At 33.1% G+C, this 17,703-nt stretch overlaps 1 protein-coding gene across 22 annotated transcripts in view; it reads right to left on the bottom strand.

The window, feature by feature from the left end:
- The window catches only part of NLGN1 (neuroligin 1), an 887,779-nt gene that overhangs the window by 465,830 nt on the left and 404,246 nt on the right, over positions 1 to 17,703 (bottom strand). For 13 of the 22 annotated variants that reach the window (XM_063704374.1, XM_063704372.1, XM_063704375.1 and 10 more), the window contains one exon: positions 7,990 to 8,142. In XM_063704374.1, coding sequence (XP_063560444.1) covers positions 7,990 to 8,142 — 153 coding nt within the window. Of the gene's footprint in view, positions 1 to 7,989; positions 8,143 to 15,599; positions 15,660 to 17,703 lie in introns of all 22 variants that reach the window. The other 9 variants (XM_055383656.2, XM_055383659.2, XM_055383658.2 and 6 more) reach the window with 1 other exon arrangement.

The raw sequence follows: 17,703 nt of genomic DNA, 5'->3' as shown, positions 1-17,703 counted from the left end.
GTTAGTCTTGAAGATATGGTTTTGAAAAGTCACTTCCATAGAGATGGCATTTGGTAATGCACAGGGTTCTTTAAGGCGTATCATAGAGAGAGAAGGATAGAGAGCAAAGAATTATGCTTAATTGCACAACATTTAGAGGTCAGAGTAGGAGAGCAAGAGTCAGCAAAGGAGACTGAGACGAAGCAGTCAGGGAGGTAGGAGGAAAATCCTGGGTGATACCATGAAACAAGCAGGCCAAAAAAGGAATGGTTAACTGTGTCCTGTGCTAGGAAGTGATCATACAAGATAAAAACAGAGAAGTGACTAATGAAGTTGGCAATCTAGAGGTCTTTGGAAATCTTGACAAGGGTTTTCTCAGTAGAGTATAAGAAATGGGGCTGGGTGCAGTGGCTCATGCCTGTATTCCCAGCACTTTGGGAGGCTGAGGCCTGCGGATCACAAGGTCAGGAGATTGAGACCATCCTTGCTAACACGGTGAAGCCCCATCTCTACTAAAAATACAAAAAATTAGCCGGGTGTGGTGGCAGGCGCCTGTAGTCCCTACTTGGGAGGCTGAGTCAGGAGAATTGCTTGAACCTGGGAGGCGGAGGTTGCAGTGAGCCGCTGCACTCCAGCCTGGGTGACAGAGGGAGACTCCATCTTAAAAAAAAAAAAGAAAAAGAAAGAAAAAGGAAGGAATGAAGGAAGGGAGGAAGGAAGGAAGGAAAGAAGGAAGGAAGGAACGAAGGAAAGAAGGAAGGAGAGAAAGAAAAAGAAAGAAAGGGAAAAGAAAGGGAAAGGAAAGAAAAGAAAAGAGAAGAGAAAAGAAAAGAAAAGAAAAAAAGAAAAGAAAAGAAAGAAAAGAAATGGAAACTTGAATGTTACCTCCTCAGGGAAACTGCTCTGTGTTTCTAAAATAAAGTAGCTCCCTTCTCATTGCACTATTTCTCTAGAATTTATATAGGTAATTGCTAAGAAAATTAACTTTGCATTCAATCGTTATCTATGTAAACTATATGATTTCTTTAATTATTTATTTTCTACCTTCTCTAAAGCTAACAATCTACTGATAGCAAGGTTCACATATATCTTATTTTTCAGAATATCCTTAATAGCTAAGAGAATGACATACATAATATTGCTCAATTTATAGAGAATAAGGGAATAAATGGCTGAACGAATACATGAATTACCTAACACACACCATTTTAGTTCTTTTAACTAACATCCACAATAATTGACATGCTTACTTTCAGATTTTTTCTGTTTTGGGAATAAATAAATAGTTGCTTTTACTGCGGGCCACTTGAAACCATTTTGGAGGGAGTAAGGGAATAAAAATAATGAACAGTCAACTTTGCAAAATATCATTACCTATCTAAAGTTGTCCCCTGCACCTGTCGCCACAGGACAAATAGTTTCTCTATTCCAGGAGCTCATTTTAGTACTCAATCTAAAATTGATTACCATCTAGCCCTTATTAAAACCCAGTTGACATAACATATTTGAGAGAAGAAATCTATGGATCAAATAAACCATCCATTGCTCTAAATTGTATTTTAGCTCTATCCTATTATAAGTGAAATCACCAAATATCTTACCCAGATTGCCTTTGGTTAGCTCTTTGCTAAAATGACATTATAGAAGTTATGAGCACTTATGAAGTTATGACACTATGGGGTGCCCCTGTGGGCGAGACACGCACCCTGGGTGAAAGCCACAGCCCCCACAAACCCCGCGGACCCAGCTCAGGGGCTGCTGGGAAGTCACGGTCATCCGTGGGAGGACACAGGCCTAGCCCTCGGCCTTGCCACTTTTGTTCCCCAGCTGCCTTTATTATGTCTTTGGCTTTTACAGAAGGTTACTATAAATAATCATATACTGAGAATATTTTTGCATCTTATAATGACACGAAGACTATCACACAATTCCTATATTGTCACGTTTCAAATAGAAGAAATACAACCCATATGATAAATTCTTCTGTAGTACAATGTAAGAGAAACTATTATTTGCGTATTTTTTTCTGGTGAATATGTTTGTTTCCTTTTTGTGATTATGATAATTATGAAATTTAATCCATTATATTTTACTGTGCTTCTAGAAAACTAGGAAATGCATCTGTGTTCAACTGTTGTACATATTCATGACCTAACTTTCTGTATCCTTTTCTCTGTAAGTATTACTATTCAAATATGATTTTACCAATCTATTTATTTGCGTGCATTGTCACAAATTACTTCCACTTTTTCAAATTAGTATGAATAAATAAAAATAAAAATAAAGATTGTCTTTCTCCCTTTCCTTCAATTAATACCAAGGATAATCCACTCTTTGTGGCCTTCCTCCGGTACAACCATTTCCATGAAAACAGTCTGGACTCTATAGACAAACTGACTCCTTTTCTTTCTACATCTCAAGAACGCATTTGGATGTGTTGTAGAATATTACAATCGCATAAAATTTAACATTTGTTTAAATATTACTCTTAAATATATGATCACACTTGAAGTTTTTTGTTTATTTGTTTTGGAGTATGAGACTTTTGTTTTTTGGGGGTTCTTTCAAAGAGTCAGACAGAAACAAAAACAATGCAATAAACAGGAGTAACAATGACAAAACATTGTACCACTTGAGGAATATGCTTTTCTCTTAAAATCATGATCAATGCACAGGCTTTAGCAAATTTCCTTGATCCTAGGCCAATCAGGTTCAAATATAAATATCAATTACTATATCCTTACTAATCCATCAGATAGTCTACCCTTCCTTACTCTTCTCTCGTTCTGTTTTCCTTTTATATATCAAGTGAATCTATTCATATAGATCAATTAATAAATCAATATATTATAAATATAAAGTAGAATATCAATTATTATTCTCTACTGTTTTTCTCCTCAACTATATTGAAAGCTCTTTTTTAAAGATAAAAACTATACTGTCCTCACTTTTATCCCTCAGAAAAGGTGTATAATGCTGAAAACAAGTGTTACTGATTTGATGACTGACCACACCAAAGTTTTATATATATATATATATATAAATACATATATATATACACACACATATATATATGTACACGCACACACATATATATTATGTGTGTGCGTGTATATACACACACCCTTCTTAAGACAAGATCTCACTCTGTCACCCAGGCTGGAGTGCAGTTGTGGGATCACAGGCGCAACTGATCCTTCCGCCTCAGCCTCCTGGGTAGCCCGGAATACAAGCATGTGCCACCACACCTGGCTAATTTTTTGAAAATTTTTTGTAGAGACACAATCTCACCATTTTGCCCAGACTGGTCTTCAACTCCTGGGCTCAAGTGATCCTATTACCTCAGCCTCCCAAAGTGCTGAGATTACAGGCATGCACCACCACGCCTGGCCTAAAGTTATACTTATTGTTGCCATTTATCTAATAATACTTGAAGCATTATTATGGCATAGATAGTCTAATTTTAAGAATCAAACAATTTCATTAACCATATCTAATAGAATAAAAATAAATTAAGGTGTTCATTAAATGTATATGCAGTGAAGTTAACAAAAGCTTGTTTTAAACAAGTTAGCCCCACATAGAATTACAAAGTAAGCTAAATCTAATTGTTTAAATATAAGTAGGTGAGCTAGCACTTTAAATTATTTTTTTCCATGGATGGGTGGTGTAAATATTCAATTGCCAAGTAAAATATTTAATTAGATCCTTTTCCAAAAATGTGCCAAATGTCCAGATAGATATCAGTACTTCTAAAATATTTAAAACTTTTTTTTCTAAAATAAATCACATGGGCTAGAATTATGAATTGCATAATTGCCTCCAAGATATTTATGTCAAGATAAAGGTAACTGATTAAATTTCCACCAGATTAAAATCTCGTTTGCCCAAGTAAGATCCTCACAGGGGTATTAAAATTTTTCTTTTACTCCAAAAGTAATTTAAAGATTTATTCTGAATTTAAATAAGTGGTTGGAACATTTTAATGATAAATTACTTAACATGTTTTTCATGTTTGACATTTGTCAATATTATCATTTAAATAATTTCTATTTTAAAAAATGTTTCGTGGACATCTCATCTAATAGTGATTTAATTTTATATTCTCTTTCAATTCTTATCTTATATATTCTATAATTCTTGTCCATAAGAACATGTTTGCCCTAGTTACAATCAGAACATTTAATTTTGATTATTTCCACCCTTTAAGAACACATCAAGTATTTCTCCCTGCATTTCTTTTCTCTTCTTTTCTTTCTTTCTTTTTTTTTTTTTTTTTTGAGACAGAGTTCACTCTTGTCACCCAGGCTAGAGTGTAATGGCGCAATCTCAGCTCACTGCAACCTCTGCCTCCCAGGTTCAAGTGATGCTTCTCCTGCCTCAGGCTCCCGAGTAGCTGTGATTACAGGCACCCACCACCACGCCAAGCTAATTTTTGCATTTTTACTAGAGACGGGGTTTCACCATGTTGGCCAGGCTGGTCTTGAACTCCTGGCCTCAGGCCATCCACCCACCTTGGCCTCCCAAGGTGCTGGGATTACAGGTGTGAGCCATCACACCTGGCCATTTCTCCCTACATTTCTAAGATGATTATAAACCATACACTAGAATGTTTAAAAAATACCCTACTAACAATAATTTTAAACATATATAAGGACTATGTAACAATATATCAAATAATAGATGCTGAAGAAAGCAAATATGGAAAGTTTATGTCAAAACTGGCTGAGGACAAAGAATGTGTATAGTCAAAAGTGAAAGAAAAGTTAAATATTTAGTGTATAAGAAGTGTGAAACTAAATGGTAGGAGGTCGCCAGGAGCTCTAACATGAAACTGGGGAGTGAGGTTAGTAGGCAGAGTCCTGCATTCGCTTCCCTCTTTGTCAATCTTATTGGCAGTTTTTCCTATCATTTCCAATACCATTTCCATGGTGGGGGAAAATCATACACCACACAGTAAGAGTGATATTCTGTGTTACCACTGGAAAGGAAACCACTAAAGGGTGTCGGTAGAAGAACTAATTCTGACCTGTTACTAGCTTCTTCTGAGGAATGGTAGAGGTATTTTTTTCTTCTATTCTATTCCTACTTTGTAATAAACAAATTTTTTTTTAACATGAGATCTTTAAACTGAAAAATTGGCAGCTAGATAGCTGTATGAATTTTCTAATTAAAACATTATCACATCTCTATTCATCACTAAAAACAGAGCAAAAAACAAAACTTGTAAGATTCCCCACCACCTCCACATGGTAAGTTCAAATCAACACAGATTGCACTACCTGTTCCAGACATCCTGATTGTTCCAACCAGTCGCCTCAAATCAATGATCTTGTAATTACCCACTTTGTCCATTGGACCCCCAAATCTATTTCTTTCACACCAAAATACCCCAGTGAAAACACAGCTCAGCATTTCCTCGGATGTGGGATCATATCTTATATTTCCTACTTAATCACTCAAGTGCAAATTAGACAGCCATAGTCTTGGATCCCACACCCAAGAAACCTTGGCTTACCTTTTTACTGTTAGACAAACTATTCACAACATCAATCTCAAAAGTCTACAGTCTTTATTGTTGCAGTTCTGTCAGATGAGCTGTTGATCTTGCTGTGGTGCGGCACTCATGCAAAGTATGCTGAAACAAATGTTCTGATAATTTCCTTTTTATGAATTAATTTATTTAAATACATTTTCACAATACCCAACACATATTTTTGGAAAAAAGTGACCAGAATACCTCTGTTCGAGAACTAATGTCTTAAAGTCTACCTAAACAATGTTTCACAGAGTTTATGTTTTGTCACGTTGAGAGGAGGCCTATCAAGGACAGCCTTCGGCTTGTTATCAGTGTATAATGTGTTTAAGAGAAATAAAGGAGAGGAGACAACTAAATGTTATATTCTAGGGTACAGTAGAGCCAGAACAAATATTTAACACTGGGAAATCATACTTTGATAATATCAATACTGTCTGCTCTCTGCTACTATCTAAACCAAGTGATTGACTGAGTTCTTTATATTTTAGCGAGTTAATCCATTGCCTTGCAATCCAATCCTCACAGTGTGGCATTTAAAATGGGGTATGGGCATGAATATAGGATTAAAATCAGGTCAAAGTCAAGTCCTCATCAGTTCTGAATACATAAAAAGAAAAAGAATGGGTAAAGTTTTTGTTAACATAACAACAAAGTTTATTTTATGAAATCTTGCTTTATATAAACAGAACCAATAACAGAAAGAGGCAAAAAAAGTTGTGGCCAAAGTATTTCTTAAATAAAATAAATATATATGAATAACTGGATGTTCAAGTCCTTAAAAACACTGTTACCATAATTTAGCATTTCAATTTAAAGTTTCACCTGGCAAACTGGTCACTGCTCAGGATTTTCAACTTAAAAATTAGAAAAATATAAGAATAATAATCAGCAAAAAAACTGAGCTCTCAACAATACTACCATTAAGATTCAATGCATGAAAATATTAAAAACCCTCCTTCTGACGAAAATGTTCCATAGGAAACAAATGACAACATTAAGATTTAAGAATTCAAGGTTTAAGATTCAAGAATTATTATGAGCAATTATTTATATGTCTTAAATACACAGAGTTTTCACTGGTGGAAAGACACTCATCCCAGCCCACAGAAATCATACGAATGTTTGAAGCAATGGATGATTAGACACTATGGAGGAACTCATGTGTATTCGATCAGTGCTACAGAATATTTTATACCTACACTTACGCAGTGCATCTATGGTCATTCACCACACTCCAAATTTCAAAAAAGCAAACTAGAAAATGATTGAGACTTAACCTTCACATTGGTAAAATGTCTCCTTCCCCCAGACTATAAACTTGATTCACAAAAATTATTCTACCTTTTAAAATATTTTGTGATAAGCATAAACACAGAATTATGATTACATAGGAGTTACAATAACACTGAAGGGGAAAAATTCTGATTCTCAACATGGATAAAAGATATGATACTACCAAGGAAGGAATATAATTCAAATTCCTTTTTCAGAATCTTTTAGATAATAAAATGAAAGAGTGAGGCGCTTCTTTGTGTATAAACAAAATTATAATTTATACTTCTTCAAGTCTATAGTATGGGATAAGACTTGCAGGACAATTAAGATTAAAAAGTATTTTGTGGATGCATTGTGCTCTTTTAGCAAATTCTGTTAATTAAATACATCACAGATAAAGATGTTTTACTAAATCATACAGTAATTTTACTCCTCAAATTGTGGTAATACTGTAACAAACAAATATATGCTAGAATAGCAAGTTTATCTTTTAAAAACTGGTTATTGTATAAGATAACATGCCTATCTCAGAGTACCTAAGTTATTTTATAAATAATATGTCTCTATACTTTTTATCAAAGCTAAAAATCTCCACTTTGTGTTTATCATTCTTTTGGCAAGAGTATACATCATTGAACTGAATTCTTTGTTACTTTATAAAATCAATGCATGTTTTTTCAAATTAAATAATTCAATCAGAATACATTCAGAAAAATATTACTAATTATTATGGAACCAAAATAACAACAACGAACCAAAGAAACCTCCATCACAATGGCAAACAATCATTCCCCAAAGCGAGTCCATATACATACTCCAGAAGAGAATGTAAACTTAGTCTTAGCTCACGCCAAACCTCAGGGAAACTTAAGAGTATTGTAAACAGAAAAGCAGAAGAAGGAAATATTTGTTCAAAGATGAACTCTTCTTCAACAAGGCCCTGCCATTTTGTCTTTCATAGTTTATAAACCAGGAAGTACATTCCATGACAATGTGAATAATTTCATCACCTTTTAGTTTGACATCTTAAAACCAACCTATAGAATTCATTGAAACTATAAAAAATTTGGGCTCGAGAACGTCAACAAGCATAAAAAAATGGGTGAAACAAAGCAAAGCAGAACAAAACAACTCAAAACAAAACCATCACATACTTCATGGATTCATGGTGAAAACAAAAGAGAGACTCCTCTTACCAAGTACTCCAAGTCGATAGTTGACCGTGATGACGATCACATTGCCATAACTTGCCAAGACACTTCCATCATATAAATTTCCAGTACCTTCCATATATGAGCCACCATGGATATACACCATCACTGGTTTGGGACCCCCACTGTCCCGAATATCTGGAAAACAAATGGTTGGCAATCGTTCTTATCCTCAAAAATAACACACAATGAAGCAGAGAATACATTTTCCATCTTAGTGAAAAGAGGGCATAATTTCAATATAGTTCTTAAACTGCTGTTTTTATTAAAGTGTTTCTTAAGCAACTCATATAAATAGCTATTGTGGAAATAGCAATAGGCATCCATTGTTTTCTATCAAAATTTTGTTTACAAGTAGCAAACTGACTTATAAAACTTAGACAAATTAAAATTAGATGTGAATTTTAGTGCATTTTGATTAATTCCTCAAGTGACAGTAAATGCAAAAGAAATAGAATGGCAATGATTCTTAGGACTACTTTTTAAAAATATGATAGACTTCACACGACATTTATGAGCCATAAACTAAAGACAATGGTATTATTGCTGTTGTGAACAAAAGAATCTGTTTAACCTTTCTTATGTACTGTAAAGCTTTGTGTCAAATGCAACATGATTACATCAACTCATTTATGCTCCAATTTGTGAACATAATTACAGTATTGTGTTATGCAAGATGTTTCAGTTTACTACCTAAGTAATGTCAGATGAATGTTTAGGCATGAAAGTCATGTACATCTGTGCTCCTCTTGTTGCATTTAGGGAAATGTCATTAGAATGATATTTTTTAGGAAATTCAGGACATCCACTATATCCAGCTCTCCTTACCCTTTGGAAGAAGAGAACAGACAAATATTTTTTCACTTTCTTTGTGTAGCTAATATACTCTTCTTCTTCATGCTTTGGCTCTACGTTTTATCATGCAGACATGGGATGGGATAGAGCTAAGTTCAAGTGCAAAGTGTCAAAATTTAGGGTTAAAGTGATTGTCTACAGGTCTGAATTTTATTAAATATATTTGCTCTTCTCATACTTTTCCTGAATTCTGTAATTTTCAACAAGGATCTAGAAATAATATATAAATAAACATAAGATAATTTTAATCAGTATGAAAAATGCACTGATTTCTGTAGATAAGCCTGTGTATATCAGCAAACATAGTTTTATCTACGTATTACATAGATCGAAATATTTGAACTATTATATGTATGCATATATATGGCTCTGAATATATACATAAAGAAAACATTACTATTATGTAATAGCCCATGATCTCTTATACCCACAATTGAAACAAAATTACATCAAATGTATTATCTTTTTTATGCCAATATTAAAAAGTATAATTTAATAGTATGTTTTTGTTCCTTTGCTTTCGAAATTTTTTATCACATTTAACTCTCCAACATCCTTATAATCGAGGTGCCAGTTTTCAGAATGGACTAACAGAATACAAATTTATTGAAAGAACTAGTGATTACTTAGAGATTGCTTTGCATTTTTTGTAAAAAAATAGAATGTGTAATGTAAATGCCTTGATTTCTCTAGTGTAATAATAAAGTGATACCTTCAAATGAAGAATCATTTTAGGTCAAGGATTGCAGCTCAGCCTGTTTGCCCAGATTTTCGAGTTGGGGAAATGGCTCATTGCAGAACTTACAAACTGTTTTAAAAGACTATTTAAATTTGACTTAATACCAGTGTATAAAGTTGCTAGTACCCTTCTAATTCCCCAAAGGTATGTTTGAGAATAATATCTTGTTTTTAAGTAGTGAGGGAAGGATACTCTGACATAGGAACCATTCACTAAACACAGACACATTTAAGAGGAAAATCTGAATTTATTTTCTCCTTGAAACCTTGGGAGAAAAAAAAATAGTATTCATTCATTTATAAAGATCTGGGGGCTTGTGGAGATGTTAGACTTACACAGAGAAAGCAATCCTTTTGAGATTGTTAAACTGTGCACCTTAAATGCCTGTTTGCTACATACAGTTTCAGCTTCTTATTTTTCTAGTGTGGCTGGCACTGAAGAAGCAATAATAAATTATTAAACTGAAATCATTAACTGACTGTTCACAGCAGACACTGTACTCGGCTAATTGTATGCTTGGAGGTAGCACAGAGGGAGGCTGTTTCAGAATTCTTCTTTAATTAAAATTACATAGAATTACGAAGCACCAACTGTGAACAGTAATGAAATCTTGGTAGAACCATTCTGTTCACCTGGAAAACAATACAGGCACACATTGAGAAGACCTGCCACGTTTTATATTTAATAACAGAATTAAGTGGACATTGTCAGAAAACACTGAAAATATGACAATAGATTCTAGGAGCTATTTTGAGTGGTATCTCTTTATTTTTCTTTGAAAATTAGACTTAAAAGGATTGACTGATAGTCTGGGTTAATCTTAATTTTTAATTTGCCTTTTCAAACTTTTCAAATTTCAGCCTTGCCTAATAACTTAAGATATTGAGCAGTTCTTTTCCATAAAGTTCTCTAGGATTCTTATGTTGTGTTCTGAAAAATATTTTTCATTTTAAGTAACCCTGAGATTTAGGTTATAAAAAGTATTATTAGGCTGCTGCAAAAGTAATTATGATACTTACTAAAACAGGTAAAATTCTTGGACATAACAAACCTTAATATTGTTAACAGAGTTTGAGAAACTGTAGAAACTTTGGACGTTTTCTGTTACAGGAAAAAATTGGAAGCCTTTAATAGTGCATTGTCAGCGTGGTCCACCTTAGGCTTTATTTTAATTTAATTTTTATTTTTGAGACTGAGTTTCACTCTCGTCACCCAGGCTGGAGTGCAGTGGCGTGATCTCAGCTCATTGCAACATCCACCTCCAGTGTTCAAGCTATTCTCCTGTCTCAGCCTCCCGAGTAGTTGGGATTACAGGCGCCTACTACCATGTCCGGCTAATTTTGCATTTTTAGTGGAGATGGGGTTTCACTACGTTGGCCAGACTGGTCTTGAACTCCTGACCTCAGGTGATCTGCCCTCCTCAGCCTCCCAAAGTGCTGGGATTACAGGTGTGAGCCACCATGCCTGGCCAGGCTTTACTTTGTATAATGTTTTATTACAAATTTCTATTTTAGGCTTAACTTTTATGCTTAGTTTATAGGGTTTTTTTTTATGTAAATAGCAAATCTAAAGGCTCTCAATTACAACTATTTATTTGTTTTTAAAAAGAACCAGACTCTTTATAAATAAAACTAATATATCAGATAGCCTACCATTGAATACCATCTGCTAATTCCATCATTTTAATAATAATGTTGAAGGGGGCATTTATCTTCTGTGCAAATATATCAAATGCAGCTTATTAATTTATAATTAATTTTTTAGAGCCAAGTTGTCTCTTTAAACCTTTACATATTTAACCACCTATAAATGCAGTGGAATTTGTGAACTATGAATTTTCACTTAAGATTTTTTACTTTGCCTAAACAGCATCTACTGACTTTACTAAAATCATAAGAACACGCTCAGAAATTTTAAAATACTAACTCAGTTCCAGTAAAAGTACAAATGTTTGTCACGCATGTTTATAATTTCCATTATTTGCAATGGTTTTAAGCCTTACTAAACACAAACATTTAAATCAAGTTCTTCAAGTTAAAAAAAAAAAATTGGAGTCTGAGTAAATACCTTGATTTAAAATTTTAGTACCTATTTTATCTTTCTTATAGACCAAAATTTTAAGCCAATGTAGCAAGTGTCAATAGATCTAGAGCAGTTAATGGGGATTTATTTGTACCTGACAACCAGAGTTTGAAATTACAACTTCCATTAATGATCTTAGTGAATAATTATTAGTGATATAATCATTAAATATGTTTACTGATTTTTTTATCTTAAAGGACTCATGAAGTATTTAATTGCCTATATTTTAGAGTTTTTAGAATTAACAGTTTAAAAATTGTGAAGTATTGCCTCAATTAAATCTTTCTCTATTATAAAAAAATACATTTCAAGGCAGACTTTTGTGCCTCCAGTCATTTTTATGAACCTCAAGTTATCATTCAGAACCATTGAATGAACACAGAAGTGTTGGCTGAATTTCTGCTTGTTAAACTGGACATAACAGAATTAAACACACCTTTTTAGCTTAAAAATATTCAAAATCTATAAAAAATTGTCTTAAAAGGAACTATATAGTATATAAAATTGCATTTAATTTTTTTTGTTTAACAGAATCTCATTCTGTGGCCCAGGCTGGGGTGCAGTGGTGCAATCTGGGCTCATTGCAATCTCCACCTCCCAGATTCAAGCAATTCTCATGCCTCAGCCTCCGGAGTACCTGGGATTATAGGTGCTCGCCACCATGCTGGGCTCATTTTGTTATTTTTAGTTTCACCATGTTGGACAGGCTTGTCTCCTACTCCTGATTTCAAGTGATCTGTCCACCTCGGCCTCCCAGAGTGCTGGGATTACAGGGTGTGGAGCCACCACACCCAGGGTAAATATTGAAATGTTAATATGAAGGCATTATTAGCACCATTAAAATTTTTAAAAATACTTCTTAAACTTTTAAAATACTTCTTAAATTTTTAAAATAAGTTGGTAGAAATCTGGGATGTTACTTTGAACCATTTTTGTCACTTCAGATTAGTCTTGTTTTTAACTATGGAATTGTCTTAAAGATATACAATTCTGCCAGGCCTGATGGCTCATGCCTGTAATCCCAGCACTGTGGGAGGCTGAGGCAGGTGGATCACCTGAAGTCAGGAGTTCGAGACCAGCCTGGCCAACATGATGAACTATGTCTCTACTAAAAGCAAAAAATTAGCTGGGCATGGTGGCAGGCGCCTATAATCCCAGCTACGTGGGAGGCTGTGGCAGGAGAATTGCTTGCTTGAACACGGGGGCGGAGGCTGCAGTGAGCCAAGATCACGCCACTGCCCTCCAGTCTCCGTGACAAAAGGAAATTCTGTCAAAAAAAAAAAAAAAAAAGATATACCATTCTTTTGGTTGTTATAAAACTTAAATGAAAAATGATATAATTGTGTTTGACCAAACATGGCAAAAGAGTGATAGCAAGGACAGGGACACAAACAAGAATTAGAAGTAAAGAATAGTGCTCCATAAAGAAGCCTTCCATCAGGGTAAGTGAGTGAGTGGCAAGCCCCAGGAATATGGCCGGTGGCCTTGCAATTCAGTGGCTGAGACTGGGACCTGAAATCAAGCATAGGTGGAGGGGAACTGGGTGGGGAATTTCACATAAGTGATCTGATGACCTGACTTCTGACTGATGTAAATGAAGTTACTTATCAAGTCCTTCATATTTGTTGCCTTATGTCCAGTGATGTCGAGTCAACATTTGGAACAAATTCAATATTGATCACAATTTTTATTCACAGTCACATCTACAAAATAACGATAAAAAGAATTGAGTTAAAAATGCTCAGAAATTTCTATAAAAGGTTTCTTTTCCCCTGTAGGATATCTGAATTCATCTTTCTTGTCTTCAGAACAATTATCTGAAACAACACAGAGGAAGAGACCGAACTGGAATTGACTGCTTTGACATTCTACGCTTTTGAGTATTTAAAAATATTTATTGATTCGATAACTCTTGTGACTGAATGGCTTAGTACTTAACCTGAATACTACCTGACATTTTAATAGGGTTTTAGGATATTTTAAATGGCTATTTAAAAATGTTAAATGTGCTTCAAAACATGTCTATAAAATAGATTCAGGTTTACATGGCCTAGCTGTGATCACTCAGACTTACCTACTCTAAATAGGTAAATGCCTTACTTGAAGCTGTTTTAACAAAAGGAAAAAAAAAATCACATTAAATAAGCAATTAAAATATTTTTAAAATAGGAAAATAATGTATTTTAACCCTTTGCCTAAATTGGGAAAATTTGGCCTTTACAAAGATACACATGAAGAAGTCCTGTGTGCTTTCAGTATTATTTAGATAACAAATTCTAGGAGTTAAAGATTTTCAAGGGGTTCAAAAAGTCCCAAAGCCTGAAAGTGGAAGTAGTCTTCTTATAGTTTTGGAAACAGTAATTAATGTTCTACAATGTCACAAAATATCCTGAATGTTTGAATGCATCAAATTTCAAATAGTGTTTAAAAAAATCAGAATTTGCATCTTGATAGTATATTTTTAGCTATTTAACATTCAGAATAACTCTTGGACAGCGATAATGATTTGTTTCAAATATTAATGACTGCTTTGTGTTTAATCTTTAATCCACTGCTGGTGTTTGTGGTAAATAAATATTTAATCAAATGTCATACATTTTATTTAATCAAAATAATTCTTAAGTGTTTCAAAAATATTAACACCAAATATAATTTTTAAGTTCTCAATACTCCACCTCTGTAATTTAATTATCTGTTGGGAAGGAGTTTATTAAATGTATATATGTCAATGCAAACAAGGCAAATATTTTAGTAAAAATTTATTTACCCATAGTTCCCTTGTAACTCATGGAACAAACCTTCCGCTGTCCTTGTTGTAGATTATTTTATTTTGGAAAACTTTTCTTACCACATTATTATTTTCGTTATGAGATTTAATTTCTAGCTTTCTGGCACTTACTTTGAAACCTGGGATTACAAAACATAACAAAATAAACAAACAAAAAACATAAAACTTTAATCCTGATTGGAACCAAAAAAGATGAGCTCACTTTAACACCATTTAAAGGTACAGTGAAATCAGAAATGTCAAGTCAATCTAGGTAGTGAGTTCACAGGTTTACAGAGTAAATCAGAATTGTATGTCAAATGAAAGTTGTAAGGAGAAACAATTTGGATATTAATGAAGTAGAAAATATTCTATTGCTTATAGTTGCAATGTTTGAAAATCAGAATATTTTATTTGACAATCTGGAAATTATGTCTCCTTGAAATTAAGAATATTCATTGAATCTTGTCTAAGAAAATAGCTACAAACTCTATCAAAAGTACTATAGGAGTCCAGAATACTTAAATGGTTGTACAATGTTTACTACAGTTTTCTAAATAGTTGTAATGCCTTTTCTTACGTATACAATTTAATTGCATTTATGTGACATTTAAGCAAATCAACAGAAAACAGTATTTTTTACATTAAAATATATTGCTCAAGAAACACTTTATATTAGCTTTCAGCTTGTCCTTCATTTTATTGGGTGTGTGTGTTTTTTTAAAACAAATGTCGAATGTAAAAATGAAACACATTTTAATATTCGGGAAAATATTTACATAGGTTAGAAAACATGCAAAATGGGCACAGAGAGACTACAAGGGAGAGATTGTTAGTTCAAAGAAGGTGGACAAAATTCAGTCAAAATGTGGGATGAAACATATCAAAAGTCAGTTCAAGAAAACAAAAAAAAAATGCCCCTCTTTTTAAAACATTTTAATGGTTGGCATCAAAATGTAAAACTTAACATTCATTTTTTAAAAAAATTAATACTCTATATTTGTATGTAACAACAAGCAAGAAGACAAAACACATCAAAAACGGGAATTAAAAACAACTCTTCAAAAAAAGACAAGAAGTAAAAAAATAGAAAAGGGTGGAAAAAGTGATTGAGGCCCTTGTCATGCAAATAGATTTGGTGAAAAAAAATACCTTCATCTTCAGCACCGTCATTATCACCTAAATCATCTGTCTGTTTCTTTGTAAGGGGACCTAGGATTGAGAACGGAGAAATGGAGGAAAAAAAAAAAAGACAATTCAAGAATAAACAAGACTGAGGGGAAAAAATAAATATAAATACTAAAATTCTCAAGGATATTTCCAAAAAGAGTGGGGAAGTTGTTACATCATAATTGATTACCTATTTTTGTTTAAGAAAAAAAATCCCTTTCCCAAAAATATCTCATAGAAGATTTGGGTTGTAAATACATCCAGCATAAAAAATACATTATGGCTTGAAAATCAGGTCATGAGCAAAGACTTTTTTTTAAAAAAAATACCCATTGCATACAAAAAAGTAAACAGTTTTATTAGCTGAAAGAACTTAATTTATTCAGTGTCTTTTCTAATTTAAATTGGTAGCAACATTAAAAAAGTAGGTCAAATTCATTCTTTAATTTGAGACAATATAATAACCTTAGAGAAGACAGAGATATGAATATCTTAAGTTGCTCTTTTTCTATTTTCTTCTTTTTTTTAAGAACATTAACATTTGGTTTTCACATATTTTTAATCCATACATTTTTCAAAACTGTGACTTTTTAAAATTACTTGTCATTACACAAATATTTCCCCATGTGTTTTCATTTAAATATTACTTGTGGATTTAAGACATTTGCATCCTGCACAAATGTATCACTAGATAGTCTCATCACTCAGCAGAGCAAAAGTTCGATCAGTAGAAGTCAGTGTTTAGCTATTAAGGTAGTTACCCAGTCAGGGCTTATATTTCATAATCAATTTAGTAATATAATGGAATTATGCCTTAGTGCAGTTTCATGCTCGGTATAGTTATTTATAATAGGATCATGTTTGAGGAGAATAATTGTATTAAAACACTGTGAATGTTTAATAAGTGTTTTACTATACTTAACAATGCTAATTTGCAAGAATAAAGGAGCACACCAAAGGGGACGTCAAAGGGCATATGAAAGTAATTTTAAGTGTCACATAATTGACATACTCAGCACACAAAAAAGCAAGTGAAGTCTCACATTCTTTTTTTGTTTCCACAACCATTTAATTTGTATGACATTTAATAATCCTCATGCAAAAAGCAATCATTACAAACACAGGACACTCAAGTTAAAAGACAGCCAATCACATAGCAGTAAGCAAGAGAATTTTGTCATGCATAAAATAACAGTCATAGAAAAGGGAGAGAAAAAGAGACTGAAAGGCATGTACTGATTTCAATAATATAAATAGTAAAGAAGCAGGCATTAAGTCTAAGCACACTTCATAGGGAAAGATTGTTAAACATTTTTAGCAAAATTTCTAAGTCTTTTCCGAGATTACTATTCATTATATTTATAATTCCAAACTAAATTTACTATTATAATTCCCAAAGAATGAAAAACACAATCCCAGAAAACAGAGGGGAAAAAATAAGATATAATACAGTTATGTTTCATCAGCTCAGGGGGACAGCCTTGAAAAACAGTAATAACTTGTCAAAGATCAGAAGATTGGAAAGGCAGAAATGAATGAAGTAATTGAAGTAACCCATTGACTACCTCAATTGAAAGGTCACGGTTTCAAGGTCATTTCAAACACAGACAGGGAAACTGTAAACAATAAATTAAGTGATATACTTTTATAATCACACCTGCAAGCAATTATTCCATTAACAGAAAACCTAGATAAAGCAATAATTTATAGTAATTGACACTCAGTTGCAAGTTCACAGAAATCTACATTTATTTAACATGACCCTGTTTAAATGCAAAAGGCATGCTTAGGATTATTTGACATTCATGCAACAACATAGCTACATTTCTGAAAGCTATACATATTTTTTCATTTAAATTTCAAAATTGCTGAATCAGAATATTATATTTAAAATATTTCCAATTTCAAAGCATCCCTCAAAATATTAGACTTCAAAAATTATATTTTCAAGCTTTTAATTTTTCTGTAATTTCTTAAAGACTGCAAAAATATATACATTTCTATTTTCTAGGCTGCTATGTAGAAATTATGGTTTTATTCACTGGTTAGCAACACAATTTAAATGCAGTGGCATTTACTGCTGCCA

Source organism: Gorilla gorilla, chromosome 2 (assembly GCF_029281585.2).
Source record: "Gorilla gorilla gorilla isolate KB3781 chromosome 2, NHGRI_mGorGor1-v2.1_pri, whole genome shotgun sequence".
Lineage (NCBI taxonomy): Eukaryota > Metazoa > Chordata > Mammalia > Primates > Hominidae > Gorilla > Gorilla gorilla.
This window is presented reverse-complemented; position numbering and strand designations above follow the sequence as displayed.